The sequence below is a fragment of the Poecilia reticulata genome, linkage group LG21, assembly GCF_000633615.1.
Source record: "Poecilia reticulata strain Guanapo linkage group LG21, Guppy_female_1.0+MT, whole genome shotgun sequence".
NCBI lineage: Eukaryota > Metazoa > Chordata > Actinopteri > Cyprinodontiformes > Poeciliidae > Poecilia > Poecilia reticulata.
This window is the reverse complement of record NC_024351.1, coordinates 6691458-6719375: the sequence shown is the minus strand read 5'-3', so window position 1 is coordinate 6719375 and position 27918 is coordinate 6691458. Positions and strand designations below refer to the sequence as shown.

Here is a 27918-nt window from a genome sequence, read left to right as displayed (position 1 = left end):
AACGTCGCGCTCCGACCTGATCTAAATTTGGCTGTGGAGACACCTGACAGTGTCTGTTAAGACGAGCATTTATAATGTTCTTTCTTCCCGCTGAAAGTAGAATGAATAGAAAAAAAAAACATTTTAATTCATGTAAACTTGTAGTGCAATATAAGAAAGCTAAGACAGTGGATTTCAGTCAACTTTATCACATTCTTCTTGCCCAATTAGCAGGACACGTCACTTTTTGCTTTTCTGACATGAAAAACTGCAGCCAAATATTTCCTATTGTTGCTATGAGGGAAAACGGTGAATTCACTGGGTTGCCAATATGAAGGAGATGGAGAAATTAGTCTTATTGGTACAATTCATGGCAAATGATCAAATGATCATTATGGATATTAGAGCATCTTTTACCGTTTCATAAGTACTTTCTCTCTGCAATAATTATATATATATATATATATAATTATTGCAGAGAGAAAGTACTTATGAAACAGTAAAAGATATATATATGTAATGAAATAATTGAAAAATCCCTAGCAGCAATGTTAGAACAATCTAAACAACACGTCTGCATTTTAACCTCTTGATGCAGGAAGCTGTGTAACAGCTTAGCGGCTTTGCTTTAATGTTACCCAAAAAGTTGAGCCCAAAAATATTCATACTGTTGGCAGTTTAAAGAGTAAAATAATTTTCATTCAACCAAGAAGTCAAGATTTATTGGCAATCAAACTATTCTAATAAACACTGGCCACCGTTTTTGCAAGTTTCTACTGAGACTTTGGTAATTTATCTTCAAGTTTCTGTGGCCAGAAGGCCTCTTAACCATCACCCTAAACTTTAGTTCCCTCCCCAGATACTTTTTTTTTTTTTCTCAGAATCAAGTCAGGAGTTTGACTGAGCTACTCAGAATATCACTTTAAGTCAGAACATACATGTCATTCAGGGGCGCAACTACACATTTTTCAGGTGGATGCGAAAACATAAATACTCCCCCCCCCCCCGGAAGGAAGGTACGTCAGGGTGAAGGAGCATAAAAAACATACGCTCGGCATTTACTTTATTATGTGTGCGAGGTGAAGGAGCGTAAGGTGCGCTGAAGTGTATGGGAAAACATCATCGGCGCGCCGCCCCCTCCAGACGGGGTTTTGACGCCCCCTCTGGTGCAGCGTCCCTATGCGTTGCATGCGCTGCATACCCACTTTTTGCGCCACTGATATCATTAAAATGAAAATATATGAATTTACCTTTATGAACATGCTTGGACTTAAAATTAGGCAAAAATAAAGACAGGTACACAATAAGTGATTTTTCTGTTATTTTTTTTCTTCAATTAAAAGTAAATGTAAAGAGGAAACTATGCGATGCAGTGTCTTTGAATGTGATTCATCTCTTCAGAGAATGGTTAAGGTCTTAACTCTCTTCTGTATAACCAAATGCTTTACAGTGCAGTTTTGAGCCCTAATGCAGAAACACGGTGGAGTCTCTTTTAACATAGAAATAATAACCTTGAAAGAAATGCAAAAAAATAAATAAATAAATAACTAAAGCCAAATTGTATTTCTGCATTTTTTATAAAGCTTATAACAACTACTGAAAATGTAGGTATACCATGAAAAAAAAAAAAGGAAACTAAAGTTAATTTCAAAGTAAAACTAATTAGGATGGAGGACATGGTGACTCTTCTGCGCTTACCGTGTGTGGACAAAAATGATCTGAACGCTTCCTGCTGCCATCAATCTAATTTAAATAATAATTAAAAAAAACTTTTAATCTTAGTGCTGTATTTTCTTCACGGCCAGCTTGTTTATTAATGGCTCAACATGCGGCTACAGCCAAGCTCTATTGGTTCACAGTGATGGTATAAGAGGCGAAATAACTTCATTACATGTCATGACCCCCCTTGATATAGATATATCCTTTAGGCAGCTTGTCAAGGACTCTGAATTCATGAGGATGTAGATGGATGCCGCCACCTCTTTTTTTTTTTTTTTTACGCATTTTCAATTTTTTTTTTTGCAGCGACTCCCCAGTGCAAACCTGAACAATATTGCTCAGTGAGGACTTCTTAGAAGGAGTTTGTTTTATTGATCAAATGAAATTAGCACACAAACAGAGAAGAGATGAAGCAGTTTGTCTAATCATGAAGCGCAACTCAGGCAAGATGTTTAATTTAATGGGCCTCATTGTAGCTTTGCGAGGTCTCACATTGTGAACTTAATTCCTCTTCACCACCTTCATTTGCATTGTGTCAATTGACCGGAGCGCTTACTGTATGAGCTCGAGTCACGCTTAAAATTCAGCCCATGCCCTAATTCCATTAGGCAAATGCAAAGTTGTGTCATTTACACATTTGAGAAGAGGAGGAAGAAGAAGAAGAAGAAGGAAAAAAAAAGGGGAAAGCTGGAGGGGAAGGAGGGGTGAGAGAAAAGCCAATTTGTGCCGAACAAGACTCGGCTGTGATTATCAGTGGATGTTATTACTGTGGAGAAGCAGACGTTTGAAGGTTATGTTTCTGGGCAGTAATTGAAATGCAAAATAACATTAGGATCGATGGCCATCTCTGTTTATTTATGAAATCAATATCGTAACTGTCCCACATGAGTCCTCCTCTGATTCCCAATGACGGCTTAAGTCTCTGGTCGTTTATTCCCCCCCTCTCCCTCCACCGCCACTGCCACCCCTGCAACCTCCGTCTTCTGTCTCTTTTTAAAAGGCAGTTAGGGGTGTGTTTGACTTTGCAGAGAGAGCAATTTCCTCGAGGTGGTTGGATGTGTATGTAGATGGGGGGTTGATACTCCAGGTAAGGAGACATCATCCATGTGGGAAATCTATGCAATCTCTCCTCGTGGCTGTGACATTGAGGAGGCCATATGCTGGAAGTTCTGTGTACTACGTGTTCGTGCATGTGAGTGTTTGCGTTGGGGACGCAGAAAATTAAACAAAGTACACTAATGCGGTATAAACCTACCGCTGGGACTTAGGAACTTGGAGGGAAAATACTAACTTTGAAAGTGAGAGAATTAGACCGAAACTTAAAGGTCCTTTTTTTTTATTCTAGCAAGTCAATCTGTGCAGCTACATGTTGTGACAGGTTTCTACCCAGGGCAGCATAGCCCTGGGGGCGTGAAGGTGCACATGGTAAAACAAATGGATACAATGTGGCAACTGTGCCTCAAACAAATATTCAACAGCTTAGTTACAAGTCCAGACAATAAGAATAGCCCGTTCCCAGGTCGTATATAAGAAATGTATGGAAATACACTCAGCAGGTAACTAATGTTTTAATGAATTTTGAAGTGTTTAAGTATTTATCTAGATCAAATTAACTATTTCAAATGTATATCTTAATAGTATTTGTAATTAATTGCTCCAAGATCACTTTTCCTTTAATCTCCAGGTCAAATCGTGAAAATAAAATTCCTACTCATTCCCTGCATGAAAACTAAAAACTTCCACTATTTTTACCCTATAAATGCATCAAACATGCACTTCACAACACTTCTTTAGACTTCAACAAAATTTCATGAGGATTAGATTAGATTGATGCATAATTTAGGAGTCATTTTGTAATTCTCTTATTTTCTGCTGAATTTAAAACTCTTTCCTGTTATTTTTATTAGCCCTTAAGAAAAGAAGACTGAAATTCTCTATTAGCAGAAAAATATCTGATTTCAGTCCCTAATGTTTCTAATAAAACACCTTTGCTGTTTTGTGCTTTTCTTGCTGTCAGGGTGAGTGTTGCGTTTGATTGTTTGTAGAGCGACAGGAAAAAAAAAAAGTTTGCCCAGGTGGGCTTTTAATGGAAGAATCATCACAGGATGCATATATGTATCAATTTATGCCAAACAGGTGCAAACATTATTCCTTTTATTCCTTTCCTTAACGGATCTTTAACACCCCTATTTAATGTTATTGAAATTCAATTTTAGGGTGATATTCAAAGTAAATGTCTAAAATACGTTTTTTTATAGCTTAAATTAGGTTTCCATTGCTGTCTGGTAAAGAACAGAGTGAGAATGTTATTGTTAATTAGGGGAAAAAAATCAGAGTGAAAAAGTAAGAAAAGTAGTTCTTGTAAAATTGGTACAAATAAATGTGGTTTAAATAAATCTGTAGTTTTCCTTCTGATATATGAAGACTTGATGGACATATTCAGAAATTTTCCAACAAATAGAAGTGTAAATACTTAATTAGTGAACAGAAAAATAATAAATTACACCTTCAAATTTACCAATTCTCCATGTACTTGCTGGTGTAAATACAATGCATATACACTACGAAGATCCAGGGATGTATTTTCCTTATAAATAAATATTTTCCTTTTGTTTTGTTGAAAAGTGCAAAAACGTTTCTTTCATGCTAGATGGTTTTCCATGAAACAATTTTAGCTCCCCAAAAATGTCAGAATGAGAGATTCAGCACCTTCATTTCCCTGAAAGGAAAACTTTTCTTGGCGTAAAGTTGTGCTGGGAAAAAAAGACTCGCGTCAAAGTAGCAAGCAAATATTTTCCCTCTGAAATCATAAAATAGACACTGAGGAGCAGAGCTTAAATAAAGAAAGGTGCTCATTCAGTACAGCTTTTAACACAGTCACTATAAATAAATAGTACAGGGTTTAGGTTGAAAAAATAATAACTTCTCAACAGCTCAAAGTATGAAAACCATAAACAACAGACTCCACGAAGATCTCCTGTGTTAAACGAAAATTAAAAATTCAGAAAAATATCCCAAAATTTTCAAAAGTCTTATGAAGTTACACTTTCTTTTTATAGTAATGTTAAATTTAAATACAATTAACTGTAGTGTGTATAACCTAAGTTTAGGAAACCACATCCGTCCATAGCTTTGCCTCCCGGCTGCTGCAACACACTCGTTGTGAAACTCCAATACAAGCGAAACTCTGCAGCAAGAATCCTGATGAGAGTGAAAACACAAAAATATCAGACCATTTCGTCGCTTCCTTCACTGGCTTACTGTCTCTGATTTGATGCGATGCAAGCTCTCACTCTCAAGTTCAAATATGGAGACCCACAGAGTCTCCATACTTGCTAAAAACATTTCTTTTTAGGTTTTTCAATTATTAGGTGTATGGTTAAACCCCCCCAAAAATAAAAATAAATAAATAAAAAATCTTACCTCTGGGAGATTTAGGTTGGAAGTTTCTGCTTTATTTACCAACATGTTTTTTTCTAACTGAAAATAATGTTAACTTTTTGGTGTGGCCCAGTCATCTGTGGACGAAGCTAAAAATTCAACCATAAATGTCACAAAAATGTATGCCCGGTCAAAACATGCAATAAGCAGGTCAGCAATTATATAAAAGGTTTGATGTCTCATCAAAATAAAATTCAACTATCTTTTTACATATAAGATGAATGAAACAGATTTTTTTAAATATTTCTTTTACATTACTTTATTATATTTAGAGAAAGGTCTATCTCATTTTCTTCTTGATTAGATGAACATAATTGTAAATCTAAAACTGCAAGGGGTGTGAATACTTTGAGCTAAATTGTAATTCTGGTTCCGTTTTTCTGACTGATCTTGGCTTCTTATGGATATAATTCTGTGCTTCTTATCAATAGCTATAAATTTGATCCTTTCAGTTCAACTAAATGCTTTATTCTGTAATAGCTCAAGTTCATACCTATGTAATTTATATTATAAATACATTTTTCCTCTGTTAAAGGAGATTTAGACTGTTTGGTAAAGACAAGAAAATCTTTTCTCTCCCATTCATGACCTTTTTACTTTTAAGTGTGAGCGCCTATATATATTTTTTGATGACCTTGATTTATGATGCGAATACCCGCATCATCCCTTGTGTGTTGTTGCTCCTGCTTAACTCCCCGGACGACATGCACAGCCACCCTTCCCGCCTTTCGCCACGCGTGACCATTCATTTCCCGGACACACTGATACCATGGACTAACGGCGTAATCTATGTGTTTTGTGGTTCGGGCCACTCAGTTTAAAGCTGATAGAGTTTGCCCCAAACAAGGACGGCCTATCATGGAAAGATTAATGAACTAATTTCATGCATGGCTCCTTGCTTCTGTCCTTCTGTGTTCTTCCATGTTTGGCTGTATGTTCTGCACAGAGATTTACGCTGCACTGCTTGCAACAAGCTTAACCCCAAGTTTAACACTCATTCGTTTCCTTGGTGAGGAAATGTAAGATTAGGATACCTTCAATAAACGCATGCTGAGGATTCTTTCGAACATGCATGTTTTGGTTCTGGATGTAGATTTATTATTGAAAGTTGCAGAATTAGATTGGGTTATAAATGACATATGCAAAAACATTAGAGTTTTTTGTAAAGTGCTCCGCTGACGCATTTTCGGGCTGGAAAAAGAAATCACAGCTGACCCGTGTTGCTAACTTTAAGCCGTCTGGATGGCTCAGTGGTTTTCCGTAAGTACTGAAGTCTCATTCTTGCTGTGTGATGGACAGACGGAAACCCTTGTCTGCTGCGTCCACAGTGGGACCGTCTCACAGCAGCAGAACAGAGAAGGCAGGTGACCTTCACGTCTGTCTGATGAGTCCTGCTTGTCTGCTCTGTTTGTACCATTTTTCTGCGCAGCGGAGCACACGCTAACCTATTAGATATTAGGTGCAATGCGTTTGAGATCGTGTGTGTGCGTGTGTGTGTGTGTGTTTTGCCAAGGGACACATCGAGGAGGGTCAGGCTACACTTTAAGAACTCCATGTCTCTTTATAATAAGAGGAAGAAAACCAAATTATGAAACTACGTACCTATTTCTGTCTGTGCGAATCGGTGGTTCGTGCCATTATTTCATTTGGACAGATCTGAAAGGACCCATTAGAAATTTCCATTAAACGTAACAAAAAACATCTCCCCAGCGTTGCTGTGTGCTAAGTGTGGAATGAACTACTTTTTACCAACGCCACAATGTACTATTCCATAGGGATTCCCCCCCATATCTAGCTGTGATGATGTATTAACTGTTACCACGCCGCTTTCTGCACCTCCCTGTGACGGGAAAAAAATCTGCCCTCCAAACTGACTGTAAGCACATGCTGATTTTCAACAAGATTTAACACGAGCGCTGTGAATCTTTTATAAACCACAATGGCCTCATGTTGAAGACGTAATGTTGTATCGCTCCATCTCGCACTATGTTAACAGTCCTGACTAATTAAAAATGCATAAGGAACGTCTGGGATCCGTAAGAGGGGGGGTTATTTTCTCATGCCTCATCTTAAACAGGAAGGAAGCTGAGGAATCGATAGATCCGATCCGGGCTTGAGGGGAAGGAGGCTATCTTCATCCCTCTTTCCATCCTCTGTGCGTTAGCACTTAAGAGAAGTTCTATGCTGTCAAGAGCCCGAAGACTTAGTGACTTAATGCAAAGAGGAAAAGGACATCCCTTACCATTAGCACCAGATCTAAAACAGGGGGCAACCCTCAAGAGCACTTAGGAAAAATAAAACAAAAGTAATAAAAAGAATATACCTTGCCTTTGCCAAATGAGAGTTTTTGTAAGGAAGAAGGAAAATACGCAACTGCTGAATGTTGCAGTTATGATATTGGTGGCGATCAGTCCTTGGTTAAGCAGGATGTGGGAGCATTGCCTAGAGTCTGTTTGATCCCTCTAAAGTTTATTACATGTAAATTGCAGAAGGCGGCCAGACATCGGCTTCAAGATTTTTAAGACTTGTCCACATTAAAATGACCAAAATGATTTATGCAATGGTCCTTTCTAAGCAGCTTTTTAGAAACAGCAACATTTGTAAAAGTGCATTACTCTTTAAAGAAGGACCCAAAATGTTGTCCAGCTTGAATTGCGTGGTTACATCTCACATACTGGGGTTTGGTTAGAGGTAGGTCTATTTTTTTGGGGGGGAGGGGGGGCGTTTATAAAATCTAATGTTTGGAAAATTTGTAATCATAACATAAAATGTGGGGTCCCCTAAAGCCTCTTTGCATTAGTGGGGCTCCTGATATTCTTGAAGTCTGAGCCAGGTTTTCATCAGTCTTGTCACTAAAATCTTTGTCCGGTGTTAAGACCAAGGACAGGGAAAGTTTACTCAAATGTCCAAATATACAATATAATTCAAAAACCCTATAACAATCTGTTAAGTATTGCATCCAGGAAACATTTTGCCATCACAATTCTGGGACTCAACTATATTGAAGTGATCACTGTGATTTGGTATACTGTCCAGCTGACATTTTTAATGTGGCAATAAAAACATGGACAGAATCGAGCTCCAGCTCAGGCCTGATTTTATTACTGAATATTCTGTACACATACACTGACAGACTTTGCCATTTTAAATTAAAATTTCTTTTAAATTTTTTTATTTATGTAAACTTTAAGTATTAGTCATAGTTATGTTTATTATTTTTGCACAATTTATTTTCATCTCTTTGAGGTTTTTTTTTTTATAACTGAGTCCATAATGTGGTTGAAAAAAAGAAATCAGTCCAAAATAGCATTAACTTTAGATTGCTAAATACAAAACACTCAACATTTTGATAAGTATGACTATAACAGCTTACATAAACTGCACTGACTCCTGAAGTTCTAGTAAATAAAATTATTTAGGCAGTTCAACTGTAACTAGTTGTTCTGCCACAGTCGCATTCAAATCTTCCATAGTTTCTTCTTACCTTGTTAAAAAAATATGTCATTGTAACAAACTGTAAATTAATTTCGCTGATGCAAATTAAGTTCATGTTTATTCACCTTTGAGGTGACCTGAAGCTGTGATTGCAGGAAATGGTGTGAATGCTTCACTGCAGTTATATGCTCAAACAGAATTAAAATTGCTTTTGATTCCAAGGTTAATCAGTTACCTATGTTCAATCAAGAATAGCACATGAAACAATGTTACATGGTAAAACAATGCATCTGTTTTATGCAATTTACAACAAAATAGAAGTACATAATTCCACACATACACACTCTCAAATTCAGAGTAACTATAACGAGTAACCAATGACAGGAGATGCATGTTAGAAATATCCAGTCACAGCAAACTGGGTTGGTTCACAGATTTGTTTTTGTTTCAGCCGGTTGCAGTTTAAAACAATCCATTGATTTTTATGGCTCAAAACCTGTGTTACATGTCCCAAAGGAGCATCAGCCGTAATAAGCAGAAATGCAGATACCGCAGCATGTCCGCTTCTGCTTACAATCAGTTCATAACTCATGATCATCTGCTGTTATTACTGTTTTTAGTCTTGGAACGTAAATGCTGTAAAATATTCTAACATAACTAGTTTGACAGAGCTTTGACCACCCTCTCTCAGAGAAAGAGAAAGTCTGCACTTCATTATATCAATTTAATTAATCCTTCCAAAAGGTCGAATTTATTTCTAAATGCATTTGAATCTAACGCAATGGCAATTAAGTTCAGATCTCGACTTTACATGTGAGTTGCGAATTAATGTCAATCATTTTTGTTGTATGGTTAAAAAAACGCACATTGTAGTGGAGTGTAAACTGAGAGAGAGAATGGAAACAAAATGTTGAGAACATTTCACTCGTATGAAATGTTTAGCATCCTTCCACTACAAAACGTCATCTGTAACTCAGGGTAAGTCTCCCTTCCTGCCAGGGGAGTTTAGCGGGTATATGCAGGTACTATGGTCAGCTCTGGTGACCAAAATACCTCTGGTTCCCGCAGAGGAAATGACGTAACTAAAGGGTCTCCTCGTAAAGGTTCCTGCAGTGAACACGCACCTTTACCTTACTAAATAGGTTAAAACGCACAGAAAATTAAACTTTTTTATCTTAAGCTGGTGATTTTGGCTCTGGAGTGGTTATCTCAATATGTTATTGATGTCAGATCTAATTCAAGTATTGAAATCATTGTTTTTAAGCCAAACCTCATTTATTCTATATTTTCCTGCGGAGAAAACGCTGGTAATGGATAAAAATAACTCAAATGTTTGAGTTTTAAGTTCCTAAATAAAGTAAAATAATATATTTTCTTTCACAGGGAAAATAGTATAAAGGACAATATAGCTGTCCCCAAAGAGTTGTTTTATGTCCTGAGCCTTGTTTTGTCAAAACAATAACAGACAAAATCCTTGAGTAGAATAACAACGGATTGGATATATAAATGCCTGCCAAAAAATTAAGAAAAGTAAAAAGCCATAAATGAGCTGTCAAATAAATTTAGGACGTAGCTACGTAATTTAGGACATAGTTTGAAACATCTTGACATATTTAAGGGCTTTTAAGGCTTAAATATATCATTTAACATTGTAAATTAAGACTTTCAGGGCCCCTAAATAAGATGAAAAACAAAAACGTTTTCCCAGGTCAGTGCTTCCAACCGAGGCAGCAGTAATCTGGCACCATCCGCTGGCAAAATAACCAGGACTATCGATTTGGTCATCTATTACCCACAATCCCCCAAATGCTGAGTGTAACACCTCTCTCTGTCCATTAACAGCCTTCTAAGCTTTCATTCATTAGTTCATTCATTCATTTGCTTCTGGCAGACGGCCAGTTGTAGGCATTGTTTTCAAGATGTATGGAGCATCTGTTGACATGGTCGTTAGTTACTATTTTGCCTGAGAGGAATGGGCTCTGTCGGTGTTCTGCTTGGCATTCCAGCACATTAATGGTTGTGTAACGTAATCTATCAAACTCAGATGAACCAGCTGATGAATTTCTCACAGAATGATGGACTGATGATGGTTAAAAGCCAGGGAGAGATTTTTTTTTTTCTACTGCAGTTTAGTGATGCACATATCTCTTCAGAAAAGATCATATTGGTATTAATACATAAGCTTAAAAAGTTGTTTTATTCTAAGACTATTTGAGCAGAAAATTACCTGTTAAATCAAACTGTTTTTTCTGTACCCATACAAGTGTCACCCTGTATGTTTCTCCAGGTTGCTGACCAGAATGCCCACTGACGACCGACATCTACCCTCCAGCTGTGGTTCTTACGTCAAAACTGAGCCCTCCAGTCCGTCCTCCTCACTCGTGGACACCGGCAGCCATCACAGTCCCAGCGGCAACTCAGACGCCAGTAGCGGCTACATTAACGGCAGTGGCGGGCGCTCCCACATCTTAGACTCACCTCCAATGTTCAACCCGGGAATGCTCGGTGGCGGCAGTGCGTGCTTACGCCGTTATGAGGAGTGCTCCGGCAGCATGGCGGACGACTCGCCAATTAAGTGCGAGTACATGCTCAATGCCATTCCCAAGAGGCTTTGCCTGGTGTGTGGCGACATTGCCTCAGGGTACCACTACGGCGTCGCCTCTTGTGAGGCCTGCAAAGCCTTTTTTAAAAGGACGATACAAGGTATTTTTCAAAGTCTCTTTGTGGTTTTACAGACTCCTGTGAGTTGCAGCTTTAGAGTGAAAAAATATTTTTCTCCTATTGACGCCTCGCTAGGCAGTAACACATTTTCAAGCAAAGCATAAGCAACTGGCAAACCTTGAAAATGGGAAAGATATGCGTGACAGATGCTGTCTCGAGGTATTTTTCAAATGCAGTCCAAGAGATGTAGTCAATTTTATTTAATTACATACATTCCCAATCGATCTTAGTATTACACTACGATGTAGGGTGAATCTGTGTTACCATAAAATAGGAAGTCGTGGGTGGAGAACGCTGATAGGGAATAGCATAGCTGTCCACACATTTATTCAACCTTCATGTTAACCGAACAGAACCCGTCTCGGGCCCTCCTAAAAAAAACAACGAAGAAGAAGGAAACAGCTCCTCTTAAAAGCACAGCACAATTCCTGGCTATAGGTCAACTTCAGTAAATAGCTGTATGTAACCTCATTAATTGAAAAGGAAAAATAAATCAAATTACTTACTTCCCCTTCTTTAAATGAAAGCAGCTGCTCTGAAGACATCATTTCAAAATAAAGGTGTTATAAAAAAAATCATCTTGGATTAGTTTTATAAGTGAAGTTGGTAAAAAAGATAGCGACAGTGGACAATTTGTTGCAGCACTAATCCTGTTGCGTGTTGGGAAAGTGGAAAGGAAAACTTCCCTTTAACAGGAAGAAACCTGTTTCTCATTTTCTCTGATTTTACTTTTTGTAGGTATATGTTTGAGTAAAATGAACCTTGCTCTTTTATTCTTTGAACTACTGACAACATGTCTCTGAAAACCCAAGGAAAAATTTTGTATTTATTTGCAGAAAATGAGAAATGGTCAAAATCACAAAAAAAGATGCAGTGCTTTCAGAATTAAAATAATGCAAAGAAAACAAGTTCATATTTATATAGAAACAGCAATGTGTTAACTCAGGAAGAGTTCAGAAATCAATATTTGGTGGAATAACCATGAGGTTATCAATGGGGCTCAGTGCAGTGGGCTCTTAATTTTTTCCAGAAAAGATATATGTGGTCATAGTATAGAATAATTCATTCCATATTTGCCCAGTTTACATTTGGTTTTCCATGCTGTCTAAATCTCATGTAGTCTCACTGCTAAGACACATTTGAAAATGCTCTTTTGGGGTCTTTGTACAAACAAAATTAAAGTTTATTGATTTTTAAGACAGGCTGGCGGAAACTAAAATTATTTTAAAACTTGAACAAGGTTTAGGAGTCTTCTTATGAAGAGAAAAGCTGACATTCAGGTCAATTTACATGCATTTTCAACTGTGCACGTTTCTTAAACCTTACTTTAAGTTACGAGACTAATTTGTGTATGCACTGAAACTCAAGAAATTGTAGATGTAGACTAAGGAATCCCTCACCTTTTACATTGTTTACTTCAACATTCAATTCCAATCATTTTAAGTATACTGTAAAAAGAACATTTCTGAACATGATTTAGGTGGAACAAGTCTTAATCAGTATAGTAAGGACCGTCTTTCTACTGTCCTTTCTCTCCTTTTTCTTTCCGCTTGTTCTCCTTCGCGGAGGACAGGCTAGTACCGAGCTTAATCTGTCCGTCATTCGTCCTGAGCCACGGGAGTTTCAGTCAATAACAATCAGTGTTGGGTGACTGTAATTAAGAACCAGGCATTTCATTGGAAGAAAAGTCAAGAAAGGAGAACAGAGGTGCACGTCTCTTCTTTGTCCTCGGACCCCCCCCCCACCCCCGTAGCCCATAAGCAAGGGGAAAAGGAGACGGGGGTCAATTAGAAGCTCAAGCACGTGTTGCAGTGGCAATAACAGAGATGGGAGACAGTGGAGGGTCTGCATCGAGGAGTCCTCTAAATAAATGCTAAGGGACAAGGGACGGTGGGGACGTGGTCATTCACAGAAAGGAGAAGCCACTTTAATGGAATGGTAATCAGGGAGGGGGGTCCCGGCCCCAGTAAAGGAGGAGAACAAGGAGAGGTCCAGCTTGAGTGGAGATTGGCGCGTGGATAATAGCATGGCATAATAATATATCAACATTTAGGGGGAAAATAAGAGAGGTTAAGGAAGGATATTAGAGTGGTTGAAATGTCCTTTGAGAAATAAAGGTGGACACAAGACCTGATTAACTAAGAGGGTATGCCGACTGAGCTTTTAGACGTCCAACAACCCACCTTCACCACACACAAACACACACATACAGGCGCAAACAAGGTTATTTTAATACTACAGTATATGAAGGAAAAAATAACAGAGGAGTGTTTTCTCTTTTTGCCTTATCTTAATTCATTGAAGTAAAACTCGCTTATTGACATGCTCTCATTTTCAGGAATTATGTGTTTTAAATGATAATGATAATAAAAACAAGACTATATTTTAGTTTAATGTAAAAAAAAATAGATTAACATATGAAAAGATGTCTGTCATAAAATACATTAGTTTACACACAAAATGTAAATATCAGCTATCAGGTTTTTTTTTAATGGGGTTCTGTGAGGCATCTATTACTTCCCAGTATCTTACCTGCAGCAGAAAGCAGTCTAAGTAATTTTGGAAAAAAGTGCTTTTTTAGCTATCTCAATGATTAACAGCAATTTTTAAACAAAAATCTGGAATTATTTGTGCTTTAAACTTTTTTGTTTCATTTGTGATTAAATACATTTCCTTGCAAAACACTTTGCCAAACAGAATGAGGAAAACATGTATTAAAAAGCTCTTGCTTGGAGTCTGCTTTTACCATGCTTTTACTACCGTTAACTTGCTCTAAATACAAATATTCATTATCTGATGAAATGCATCCATAGATCAGAAGAATCGGTTGTCAAAGATCACATTTTGAGTGATGGTATAGTGAAGTGAGTGATGATTATCAGGTTTTAAATTAATTTTAACCAAACTTTATTAGAACTTGTCAATCCTTTATTACCTTGCATTAATCTAGAACTAACTGTGATTGTCAGTAGGCTTGTGCAGCTTGTGCAGCTCCTAGTTTCTGTCCTGAAAAGATTGTGTCTCTGCTATTATCTTATGATGGCACCGACATCTTTACACTTCCACTGCAAAACCTTCAAACTATTTTACCTGTATAGATACGTAAGTGTGTCTGGGATGTTTTTATAGTTGTTTTAAGGAATGTTAATTGTATGTTTGTGATAGACTGACCATTTATTCTGGGTCTTCAGTGGCATATTTAAGTTGTTTTGATGGTGTCTCACACTATCCTGGGAAATTACATTACCTAGGCAGTTTACATTGTTGGTTGACTGAACTAAATCCTGCTGTTTTATGGTTAATGACTAATATACAATGCTGGAAAAATCCGCTTTCAGCTTTCACATCTGATAAAAGCAACTCTAGAAATATGTTTCCGAATCAGTTTTCGAACAGATACAGAGAATAGATGCCACTATAGAGACGCTGAGCAGCATGTGTTTGTTCACATGAGTGCTGGAGTGAAGAGGATTTTCCCCATTTTGCTAAAGCCTCTCGGTTTATTAGACTTCACCTAGCCTAAATCCAGCAGTAGTCCCTGCCAACATCCTGGCATGGCTCCCTGGACCCCTAGCTGTGCTTGTGACCCCGCCGGCACCATCTATGCCAAGGATTCTGACAAATGTTGGCACCTTCTCCTTGACCGATGGGGGGTTGTGGGTGTTTTTTAGACCGGGGGGCTGTATAGCTGGTTGTATGTGGTTCTGGCAGATCTGCAACCCACAACACCTGGTTTGCTGTGTTTAGGTAGCATTGCTACATCTCTGGGCTTCCAATCATGGACTCTGGAGTCGTAGGATTCTAGGGAGTTATATCAGCTTTTAGGTGCATATTAATTCAGAAAAAAAAAGAAAAGGAAAATTGACTGCAGCAAATTCAATAATGACTGTTTTGGATCAGACTGATTAAATTGCACAGAAGATATATTCATAGTGAGCCAAGACCCATCAAGACAGACTTGAATAATAGATTTAGCCTTGTTATATGATACAGGATTCTTAGCTAGTCCAGCTGCTTGGTCCATTCAGCCTCTATATAAGGGGGGAAATATTTTAGAAAAGAACTCCTGCATTATAGAAGCTAATTGTGTTTTTGAATCATGCTGAAGTGGAACTGCTTTGTAAGCAAATGCCTCCAAAACCCTCTTCTTCTACAAAGATGCCACATGGGGTCAGTTTGGGTTTGTTGTTTTCTTTCATATATTCTATATGTTGTTTTAAAGTACGTTGTTTAGTTTTTTTTTATTTCTAAGGTTTGTGTGAACTGATCTACCTTTTCTTCAACAGGAAACATTGAGTACAGCTGTCCGGCAACCAATGAGTGTGAGATTACCAAGAGGAGACGAAAGTCCTGCCAGGCCTGCCGTTTCATGAAATGTCTTAAAGTTGGCATGTTGAAGGAAGGTGAGTCTGATTACTCACTTTTTAACCATATTCTCTTCACTGGTGCGGTTTTGTTTGCCTAATTTAATCACTGAATACTCTGTAGACAACAATTATCAGGAAGACAATTTCAACATCTGTTTTCTACTGGTGCAAACATTCCTTTCAGCAACATCATGATAATGTTATTTACTTTTTTTGCTTCTGATTGAAATATAAGTTTTCTTTTGGTGTTGTGCTTTGCAAAAAGCATCATAATCGCTCAATATTTCAAAACTTGTCTTATAAATAATTGATTTATTTTACTAGAATTTTATGGGAAAAAATTCTAGTCTTCATCCACAAAAAAGGGGATAAATTGAGAAATTGAATTTTTATTTTTTTTACAAATAAAAACATGAAAAGTATGAATTGTAAGAGTTGTCAGTACCACTTACTCAAATGGTTCTAAAGAATTCTAATTCTTAATCCAATTTGTTTGAAATTTACTCTCAGCTGTTCAAAGAAGGCCTCAGAGGTTTGTTAGAGAACAATGGTGAAGACAGACAAAGGTAAATGTAGAGCAATCCTGGAAGAAAATCTCTGAGAGGCTGGGAAAGACTAGGGAACTTCCAATAGGACTGCAATTGGGTCGCTTTGATTGCTGCATATTGTCATGAGTTAAAATGGCCAAGTCAAAGGCCAGATCAAAAATTCATCAATAATTTGTGACATGCTCACATTTACTCTCCAGCTGATTGTCATGAGCTATTTTGCAGAAAATAATTAAAAAGAAAATTCTGTCAAGCTGCTTCTACGAAGTAATTCTGCAAGATGGCATACTTATTTCATTTCTCAATAAGTAATATGAAATAATACACGTTGGAGTACTTGCTTGATAAATTGCGACTGATACTGAAAAAAAAAAGTTTTGAATGCTTTTTCGAGGCACTTTGGAAATCAAGCAAAAACAAACATTTTTTTGTCCCCATTTAAAGTTTCATCAGAAGAACTGAACATGTATTATTTTGTTCTTCTTAAATAAATTTAGCTTAGGTGCACGGACCAAACGGAACAGATGGAAGACGACTCTTTTATGCACAGATTTTTTGGCCTTTAGAAGACAGTGTGGAGTTCCCCCACCACTTACTTACTTAGCTCTCCCCGCACCGATGAGCCTCTGTGTGCTTAACACAGACAGTTTGGAAATGCTGCTGAGTTGGATGTTCTTACCGAACCTGAGTGAAATGTGTAACAGTACTCTTGAAAAGCGCACAGAGCGTTCCCCCGGGGGACTTCTCCTCTCCCCTGGGCTCTGGGTGTCTCTCCCTCTCCCGCTCCGTCTGAGTCTGCCTTGCTTCCCCTCTCCTGCTTCTGCCGTATTGATCCGCTAAATGCTTTCCGAACATGCCGCCTCACTTCCTGCACGTGTTGTTTTTCCTCCGGTGAGAGACCTCTGGGAGTACTGGAGGAAAATCTAGCCGATAGATTTTCTTTTCTTTTCTTTTTTTTCTTTATTTCTGTGTTAACCTGGAAAAAAAACTCAGCTACATAAGTATTTATACATTTACGCTAAAAAAATATGTTTTATATGGCGGAATTTAAATATAAAAGGTTTAGCGTTGGCTTCCTTTTTCATTTCTGAATAAACTGCTATATGTTAAAATTCCAGCATGAAAATAGGATATTTTCATATGTGAAGTAAGAATACATAATATTGTTTGTGCTCTCTTTTTACAGAATAACATAAACTAATACATATTTTTAAATATAATACCAGTAAACAGATTTATACAACAGTGTTAAAAAATGCCTAACTTTTCAATTCAGTTTAATTATTATCACAATTAATTGAATGATACACAATACGTAATAATCAAAAAACTGCATTTTAAGAATTGGATTTAAAGCCTCACTAACAGCTATGTATTTCCTAAAATTATACGCTCACTCTCCCAGTTTTGCTACGTTGTGGGCACACAAGGCATGTCTCATGTTTGAGGCCAGTAGCTGCCATTATAATGCAAGACTGTACTCATGTCTGACTCTTGATTCATTTCCATGAAGGCGTCTTGCTGCTGCTGCATCTGTAGCATTCATTGTGCTGCAGCTTTAAACTGCATTTTTACCTGAGTTTTATATCTGAGGTTTTCATCATCAGGCCATATTTTTTATGGCCTGATGAACATACTATATTAAAGTCTGAGAAAAAAACCCCGAGCGCCACAGTGTGGCTCAGGGAGCAGCATTTTGCAAAAAGTGTTCATAACAAGTAACAGGTTTTCACAAACTTCATTTTAAAGGGAGTTTATTGAAGCGACTAACATAAAGTAGCAGTTAACCCTGATAGGTCAATATTTTGTGCAATTATACCTCCAACCTTGCACATTTGAACACATTTGCTCAGCTCATTATATCTGAGTTAGAGTGATTTTGTTTAACAGCAGATTTTTAGACGTTATATTCTTAACCATTTCATTGTAGCTTTGTATTTTCAGGATCATTGTTGTACTGGATGGTAAGCATCAACCCTCTCCTAGATTTGTAGAGTGAACGAGCATTAGAGTCCTGTCAACAGATTCTCCCACCTGGGTTGATGAACTTTGCTTCTCTTCCAGAGTTAGCATGGAGCTCCTGGCAGATTTTCAGATGAATTCTGGCCTTCATGATGTCTTCAGAGCAGCTGCTTTTATTATGAGATTATTTTAAACACAGGCATGCTCTATTCACTCGGCGACTCACGAAGGAGGCGATTGTACAGGACTTGTAGAGCTGGTATATGCCACACTTTTCAGATTTACATGTGTTTAATTAGATGACAAATAGACTTTAATTTTATTGTGGTTTTGACTCCTTGCAGACTTGAGAGAGCTTTTGGATGTTGGACTCAGATTTTCTTTAAGATCGAGAAGTTTGGTTTTCATAAGTTAATATGTGAGGAGTTGAAAAACACATTAAGGGTTTCAGTTGTTGGTCATGCCCTATGTCTTTTTGGTACTGCTAAGATAAATGTGTGTAAAAATATATCAATATGTATGAATGTAAGCAATATTCAAACAAACAGTGAACAAATAAGAATTATGCCGAAATTATGATTTCTTGCAAACTTCAACTAATTACCACTCGGTTGTCTCTTTAGTAGCTAGAGCGCTGTAGCGCCAAACATGAAGGTCCCTTTGGGGCGCAGTGTGGTCAGTTGTTTTAAAAGTGTCCGATATTTCTTGATAATGCGCCCCCTGCCAACCTTCATCACAAAGCACCAGCTGCTTGGGCGCTTCAGCATTTGCAGGTTGAAAAAAAAAAAAAAAAAGCCCTCTTCATTTTGACACCTGCCACAAACCAGTGGACTAAGTCTTAACACTGTTTGCTGGTTTCAGATGAGTTTGGTGTTCAGTGTTACTTCAGGATTACTGTAAAAACGTCTGTACAGGATTGGTAAATATTGGTCAGTCATAAATCAGTCCAGGGTAAAAGGACATAGAGTGTCTTGCAAAAGTAACTGAACTATTTTTCTATTTGGAAGTGAAAAGAAAATTATAGACCGTTTCAAATATTTCTTACAAATAAAAATCTGAAAAGTGTGGCATGCATTTTTATTTAACCAACTAAGTTAATATTTTGTAGAACCCCCTGGAATGTTTTAGTCCCTTGGGGATTGATGATAAATATTTGTTTGTTTGTTTGTTTGTTTGTTCGTTCGTTCACATGTCACAGTCATTCACAGCTAAAAACTAAAACTTTTGCTCATTTAGTCCAAGCTCAGCTAGGTTTGACAGAGAGCATCTGTGAAAATCTGTTGCTTCAGATTTCTCGTTGGATTTAGGTCAAGATTTTAAATTGAGCCATTCTGACACATGAATATGTTTTAGAATAACATTAAAGCTCTGGCTGCATGTCTAGAGTTCCAGTCCTGCTTCCTCCTCAGTTTCAACAGGTTTTCTTCCAGGATCGCCTTGTATTTAGCTCCAGTAATAAACTCTGAAAAGCTTCCCTGTCTCTGAAACAGAAAGCCTTCCCCTACGATCATACTGCCACACAATTGGATGAGGACTGTGTGATCAGAGGAATGTGCAATATTAGTTTTTCTACATATTATTTTTGGAATGTAGAACAAAAAGTAGCATTTTTGTCCCTTATTTCAAAAGTTTGCTTTATTTGTTTTGGTAAACTTTAAGTAGAATATTTTGTTTCTTCTCTTTCATCTGCATCTTCTATGAAGGCTGGATTTGTAGAGTTGTCCTGTTGTTCATGAGCTGTGGCTAGCAGCAGCTCCTCCAGAGTTACCAAATAAGCTGAATATGTTAAACATGCCACAGTTTTCACCATGCATTATTTTCCTTAAACTTCTAATTAGAGACTTTGTATTGGTCTGTGTCATAAAATCCCTGCTGGCTGAGTGGTAGCTGCAGGTGCCTTTTTAGGAGCTGCGGCTGATAAAAAGGTCACAAGTTCAATGGAAAAACCTTAACGTAATTACAGCTTGCAGAAGGTATGGTGTCAGTACCCAGCGCCAGGAGCGCGTGCTGCTAATAGAAGCGCTAATACTCTTTAGTGTTACTGTGTAGCGTAAAGGTAAAGTCATAGCTTACTATTGCTGTTTTGAATTTGTGTGATTTTACTTCCATTGTTATTTCTGCAGATTGTGGAAATAATTTTTTGTATTTTCTTTTTTTTTTTTTATGCTGTGGCAACATCTAGCTGTGTCTTTAGCCGTCATCTGATAATGTTGACACATTAACATGTTGAAACAGAAGAAAACAAGGCTGCAGCCCTGCTGAATTTCTGGTGTGAATGAAAATCTTTAACAGCGTGAATAAAGGACACTTAAGCCGCTGCTCTTTTGAAATTAGAGTCGGATGTTTCAGTCATAGTTGGGTGTTTTTGTAGAGATTTTCTGACACTGCTGTAATGCGGTGGATGAACACAAGCTGCCAGACTATTTTGGCAACCCACACCGCTGTCTTGCTCTCGCTCCGACCACAGATAGGGATCAGCCGTCTTTTCCTGACCGAACGTGGCTACCGGAGTAATGTTACAGCCTTATTTTCCTCCAGCCACATACACAAAAGATTAGTGAAGCCATATCCAATATCACAGACTGTCAGGTCCCTTCCCAATCAATGGGCTTAGATCGGAAACCAATCTATACACTAAGGTTACATCATCAAAATAAAGATATACCCAAAGTCTGTCTTTACAGGCTTAGTATTTCCTTTCATTATTCAAGGTTTAGGGACTGAACAACCCTTTGACCCTCTGCTAGCCTGATTTTCACACGTTCTGAGCCCCGTTTTTGCTTTTGGGCTGTCAGGGTCTCTGGTATAACCCAGCTGAGAGTCAGCGGCCACCCAGAGACTCTCCGCTGGCCTGTCCTCACTGTCTGGCAGGTGATAGATCAGACACGGATGCTAACACGTGTTCTTCTGAAGAGAGAGGGGGGGTGGGATTTAGTGTAACGCTGACCTCTTTACAACCCTCTCACACTCCAAACATGCATTCATTTACACACATGTCAAATGTATATCACCCCTGACAGGCGACACGGAACCAGACCCTGAGTTACACGCTTCCTGCCGGCACCCCGCCTTGCTTTCTGCTCCTCTGCTGCCCACACAACAGTCCGTGTCGTCACCTCAAACTCAGCACACCGAGGGTCCCGAATCAACCCAGCTTCTCACATGTTGTCGATTACAGGCGGATTTGTGGTTCTGGTGGAAGTATTGAACATGATGCCAGTGTTCACAGTTGTGGGAGAACAACTCCGGCCTGTAAGGGACTGGAGCAGGTGGGGGCGCCAACCATCCCCTTAAATTCCACTGCAGTTCTTCAGCCCACCCAGCAATCAAACACAATCCATCCAATGCTCGTACTGTAACTCTTCCCAGGCTAGCACACCCACCCTTCAGCAGTTGTGCTGAAAGGGCAAGGCCTGTGTGCTTAGCTGGGGGCGAGTGTGTGTTCAGGAGGAGGAGAGGGCGGGGGGTGTCGCGGTGCATCAGTCTGATTTTTTTCCCAGCTAAAATAGGGAGCCCCTAATCTCCCTTTGGCAGCGCTAGCCAGTCAGCCAGTTCTGACACATTCTCCAGAAAGAAGCGCTCCTGACAGGTGAGGAGCTGAAAATAGTCGCGTGAGACCCACACACTCATTCACACACATATGCACACATGTTGGTTTAGCAGCGTGGATGCGCACACTCTTCGCTAAATGGGCCACATGCACATGTGTGTGACGGGATCTGCTCTCCGCAGAGTCCTGTTTGCATAAAAACAAAATTAATGTCGGCACTGGTTTAAATATATTGGTTTTCAGTTTTAATGTAATGTTGGAGAATTTTTCTGAATAAATTTTAGAAGTAGGTGCGCAGATGACCGGTGCAGGCATTAGGCTTTACCTTGGGGAAAAATAGAGCAACTTTCTCTTGTCATTGTAATTTTTAGAAAAAATGTTATCTAATTTGGCCTCATGGTGGCATGGTTGGTAGCACTGTTGCCATGTAGCAAGAAGATCCTGAGGTTTGAAAGTCAGGGGTCTTTCACCACATACGTTTCTCTTTGAATGCCCCCACAGTCCAAAAATATGACTTTTAGTCTAATTGATTATTATAAATTTCCCTTAGGTGTGTGTGTGTGCATGATTGTTTTTCCTGCATGTGTGTGTTTCCCCCTGATGGATCCCTAACTGTCTGGGATGTACCCCACCTCTCACCCAATAACTGCCCCTGCCACACTGAAAGGACAAATTCAATAATTACAGCAATTTAAAGTTCTAATTTTGCAACTTTTCATAACCTAAAAACAAACAAAAATGTTAAATATGTTGGTAAAAACTAAAATCAAGAATTAAGTGAAGACAGAGAAGCTGTGGGATACATCCAAAACTCCACAAATATTTAAATTGTGACTTCCTTGCAGCTTCTGTGAGTCAATAAAGATTGTGAATGGGAAAGGGAAACTGGGGTCAGGTAACTGTAATGACTGCTGAGATATAAAAACACTTCATCTTTCTGCACACATGTAAAAATAATCACAATCAGGACATACTGTCCACCGTTGTTGCTGTTTCTCGGCCTAATCGTTCAGAGGCTACACACAATCACACATTTTATATTATTTAAAAAAATCTGGACATGTATTGTCCTGCAGCAATAAAGCTGGTATTGAAGTAGGTTGTGAAGTGTAGAATGGGGTGCTGACAATAATCCCCCTCAAGCCTTCTGCTTCCGGCTGTCTTGTAGTTAGATTCCCAGTACTGCTCCTTATCACATCGTAGGAGGGGATAACCAATACAGGGCGGTTCAGACACTGGCAGCCTTATCAGGGTGGTGATGTACACCTGATGCTGAGAGGTAGAGCCAGACGGGGGGGAGGGGAAGTGAGAGAATGAAAAAAATAAAGATCTTGCAGAAAGTTGATACGTTCAGCTAAAAACAGCAACCTGCTCTGTTTCATTCTCTCCCCACACACACTCTTCTGCATTGTCCATACCTTTTTATTTTTTTATTTTGCATTTCTTTCTCTGTGTCCTGCAGCCTCATGTCTCTGCAGTTTTCAGCAGAGCTGTAAACTGGAACATTGATGGCACTAAGCTCTTAATTCTTGTCAGCATCTATTAATTATGGGCCAGTTGGACGCTCCAGTTCAAACAGACCCTGTGGATCCTGGAATTCAAACCCTGGCTGCTTGGTCACTTGTCGTTTGTTGCAGCTCGCAGTGGGGAAACCAGTGTGCGTGTGTGTGTGCGTGCATGCATGCACGTGTGTATTTAAAGTGGTTGACGCAACTCAAACTAAGCAGCAGCCTGCCTCTGTGTCATACATTTATAGCTTATACCTGCTAAATATCACGCTGATCCTACACAGTCTGTAAAAGTTGAGGTTTATTTAGTTAAAAGGGACATGTACATCATTGGAGCCCCCAGAAAATTCTAATAGGGTGATCAGGCTACTAAAAATTGTACAGGAACACAGCTAGAAAAAAAAAGTGTATGTGTATAAAAACTATTCAGGTTTTACATTTATGTCGTGATTGAAGAAGATGTCTGTATGCCTTTATGACTGACTACGACCTGATGTGCATATAACCTGCCTAAATAAAATGGGTACCAGCCACTCTATGACCCCCAGAAGGAGAAGCTGGTATTGACAGTTCATGGATGGATGGAAGAGCTAAACATTTCTTACACATGCAAATATGTGGAGTTAATAAGGAATTTGATTTGAAATATCTATATTCTCCATCTATCCCCAAAAAGGGATGAAGAACTGTTTAAATAATGTTAAACATTGTGCGTCGTTAATCATCCCTAACGCAAATGTTAAAAACAGCAGAAAAGCTCCATCTACTGCAAACCATGCTCCTGGCTGCCTAACTGACTAATTAAAACCACATCCACATGTGTTCAAAGAACAAGAAGTCTATTTGCAAGCCTTATTGATTACTTTAAGGCGTACAAATGGAAAGCTGTGTTAGGAGAGGGGCTCTCGATTTAGCTTCAATCTGCCAGGCATAAAATGATCTCACTGTGTTTGCTGGGAAGAATGAGCTCCCTTCGGGCACACCGGGTAATTAGGTTAGTGGATAGTCGGTGTCAGGAAATTGAAAGACCATCCTAATCGGATTCTTTTGTTTCCAGGGGAATCAAAGGAATTTATGTGCGACGCTGGGAAATCTCACACGACTCAATTCTGCTTGACCATGTAAAATCTGTTTGCTCTCCCTCAGTGCTCAAACAAGTTTTAATGCGAGATTGTAAATTCAGCACGTAAGGTGCATTGAGCCTTTTGTCCTTTGTGACGGCTTTGGAGATAATCCTTGACGTGTCACATGTGTATGCTGAAACCTCCGAAGGACAAGTCTTCTTCAGACCTCAAAAGAACTGGATTTTCAAACAATCTGGTGCTGGTTATCTCTTTGTGCTATAAGGAAACTTGAATCACTCGACACGTTCTCCCATTTTGAAAACTTTAAACCAAAGGAACTTAACGGCAGAAATTTAAAAGTCATTTCTGGACTTGGAACAAAATGTTATCATTTGATGTTTTTAACACTTCTGGACATTTTTGTGTGATCCTATATTTCTGATGCTATTGTTACGCCTGATTTTCCCCCTCTATGGATTAATAAAGGCTATTTCTATTCTATTCTATTCTATTTATAGTTCATAGTTTGAAAATTTTGAATCGAGCTAAATTGGAGCAGGCATAAATCAGTAAAATGTAGCACTTTATCATACCAACAGGTGTAAGACTCAAAATTTGTACCTTGTTTTGCTTGGCTTCGGCTTACTGAAATGGGATTTTTACTTTCTGTCATGCAGGCGTTCGTCTGGACCGGGTGAGAGGCGGGAGACAGAAGTATAAACGGAGGTTGGATGCTGAGAATGGATCCTACCTCGGCCTCACCCTCCCTCCCCCAGCCAAAAAGCCCTGTAAGTATTAAGATTCTGAAGTATTTCTTCTTACTTTTCAACCACCAATCTAATTCTTGTTTCGATTTAGAATCCAGCCCGAATTAGTTCAAATCCCTGTTTTTTTCCTCTCTCAGTGACAAAGATTGTTTCGCATCTCTTGGTGGTGGAGCCGGAGAAGATCTACGCCATGCCGGACCCGACCATGCCCGACGGCGACATCAAGGCCTTGACCACCCTGTGCGACCTGGCTGACCGCGAGCTTGTGGTCATCATCGGCTGGGCCAAACATATCCCAGGTGAGCAGCGACGTTGTTTGGATCGTACTCTTCCCGATTTCAAATAGAGCGTACCACAAGACGTGGCATAGATTTGCTGCAAACCAATTGAAAAAAAAATCTATATTCAAATCTAGAGGATGAAAGAAGAGGAGTAGTGTAGGTTTCTGTTGCAACCTTTGGGTGTGAGATCACTAAGGTAGTTTACCCCCCCACCACCTACCCACTCACAGACACGCACAGACACAGGATAATTAACATCTGCTACTCATCTGCACCTCAGGGAGAAGCCAGTCCCATATTCTAAAATCTAATCAATAAAGAGCAGCTGAAACCTTTGATTTTGACTGGGTGGGGTGGGGAAGTCTGGGGGCCGGGATCCGCCCCATGTCAATGTATTCCATTTCAATCCCACACTTAAAGAAAGCAATCCTCTTACTTACTTAAGGACACCACACAGAGCCTGTGGAGGAATTGATTTATTTGGAGGAAAAACGGATGGGCCCTCTTTCCGCTTGCTGACTAATTCTTAAATAAGACATGTTATGCAAATTTGGGATTTTCTGTTTTTCCCCTTTTTTTTGTCATTTAAAACCGACAATTTGAACAAGAGTTTTTTTAAGAGCAGGTTAGAAATGAATAATTAAGCTTTGCTTTTAATTTGCTCATCATTTTATAAAAGCAAGTGATACTTTCATGTTTTTTGTTTAAATTGAAAAGATGTGTATCGATCTGCGATACTAAACAATTATTATAATATTACAGGCTTACATCGCAAAATGTGTACATTATTAAAACCCCAAGCAAATGACTCCTAATAAACAAAACTGTCTGATGTGATAACTTGAAACCACAAAAGATGAAACTGAAATCCCAATGAAAATGCATTTTGTACACATAACTGATCTTGTTGTAAAATACCAAGACACTTCCCCATTGTTTCTGTCTGAATGTTGCAATGCTTTTCAGAACTATTCGAATTCAAAAACACTTTACTGATCCCAAAGGGAAATTAAATGTTGTAACTCATTTAATTGAAGAGTTATTGCAGATGACGATGGCAGTAGGCAGGAAAGAATCAAGGCAACACTCCGGGTATATTTTTCACGAGGGAAGAACATTATAGCATGATAACAAAGCTAAAAAAATAAATAAATTTTACATAACACTGCCCCTTTAACATAAAAAAGGCAAAACTCTTTATTTGTGTAAAGGTGATAGAGACATGCCTCTTGTGGGTGATGTAATAAATAAAATGTTGAACAGCTGCTCTTTCTGTTCAGGGGTTTTCCCTAATCGCCGTTTTGTCATTAGATTTATGTTTCACACTTTAAGCAAGAACATAAATTTTTAGCTAAGTGGTGGTACAAGTTTTCACTGCTGCCACAGTAATTATGAGATGCCGGTGCCTGGGTGCAAAGTCTTCACCGCATTTCAAACAACATTTTACATCGTTGGCCGATGCTCACCTGACAGAAATGACTTGGACTAAAATGATTATAAACTTCTGATTGGAGCATTGTTTTAAAAGTTTTCATGGCAAATCCAAAAAATATATAAAATACCTGTTCTGTTAAAAACTCTTTGTATTGGGTTTTTAAAATAAGAAAAGTATCAAGTAAGACCTAAAATTTGCCAAAACAGCAAAAATAAAATGCAACATCAATCTTTACTTGTCTAAATTTTAATTCAATTTACTTTTTGGAATCTTGAATCTAATTTCTGCAAGGAAGCAAAGTAAATTTAAAACATACAATTAGACCACAACAGAAGCCACTTTCCGTCAGATACTCCATTCTTCGCTTTGACTGATGCTGACAGAAGCAACCAGGTGATTTGGGTTTTCAAAATAAAAGCGCGTTCATGCTCCACTCGTTAATACTATAATTCACTATCACAACAACTTTTGTGGTTGTAATATTAATTAGTTGAGTGAAGGAAAGCGGTTGTACTTATTTTCACTTCCAGACTAAATATAAAAGCATGCCACACTTTTCAGGTGTTTATTCATAAACCATAAATACATTTTGTTGGTTGTAGCATGACAAAATGTGAGAAAAGTTCAATTGGTATAAATAATTCTGCAGTTCAGTGTTTGTTGTCCCAGGAACTTTGGGTTGTACCTAGTTGTCACTCATAGTTTTGCCACATAGCTGATTTCGTAACGCTCGCTGCTTTGGCATCAATACACACTCATGCTGCATTGAGGCCCCTCTGTTTTGCATTTACAGATTGCCAGAAAAGAACAATGGCACCTTCAAAATATTGTTTCCCATGCAGATGTGGAACAAGCATAGGAAAGTAGGAAAGAAAAAGAAAGAAAATTATGAAGCAACCCTGAAGAAAACTTTGTTTCTCTTACGACCTCTCTTAACAGATCAACAACAACATATCGCTGACATTGCTGGTATTAGTTTAAAATTTCAGATTTATTGGTGGCACGTGGAGCAGCATCAGAGCCTATGGAGGATACTTGGATACCACTTGGGACCTTCGATACATATTCTCTCCCCCCTTCTCTCAGCCAGTTTGCTGTTTTCTGTGAATAATCACCACCACCACCAAATCTAAAAATACAT

The 27918-nt window shown here is 38.6% G+C and overlaps 1 protein-coding gene across 1 annotated transcript in view; it reads left to right on the top strand.

Moving 5' to 3' along the window:
* esrrgb (estrogen-related receptor gamma b) overlaps window positions 1–27918 on the top strand; it is a 46263-nt gene that overhangs the window by 2535 nt on the left and 15810 nt on the right. Inside the window, exons 2-5 of the mRNA XM_008397869.2 lie at window positions 10862–11277; window positions 15582–15698; window positions 24972–25082; window positions 25199–25360. Of these exons, the coding sequence (XP_008396091.1) occupies window positions 10862–11277; window positions 15582–15698; window positions 24972–25082; window positions 25199–25360 (806 nt within the window). The remainder of the gene's footprint in view (window positions 1–10861; window positions 11278–15581; window positions 15699–24971; window positions 25083–25198; window positions 25361–27918) is intronic.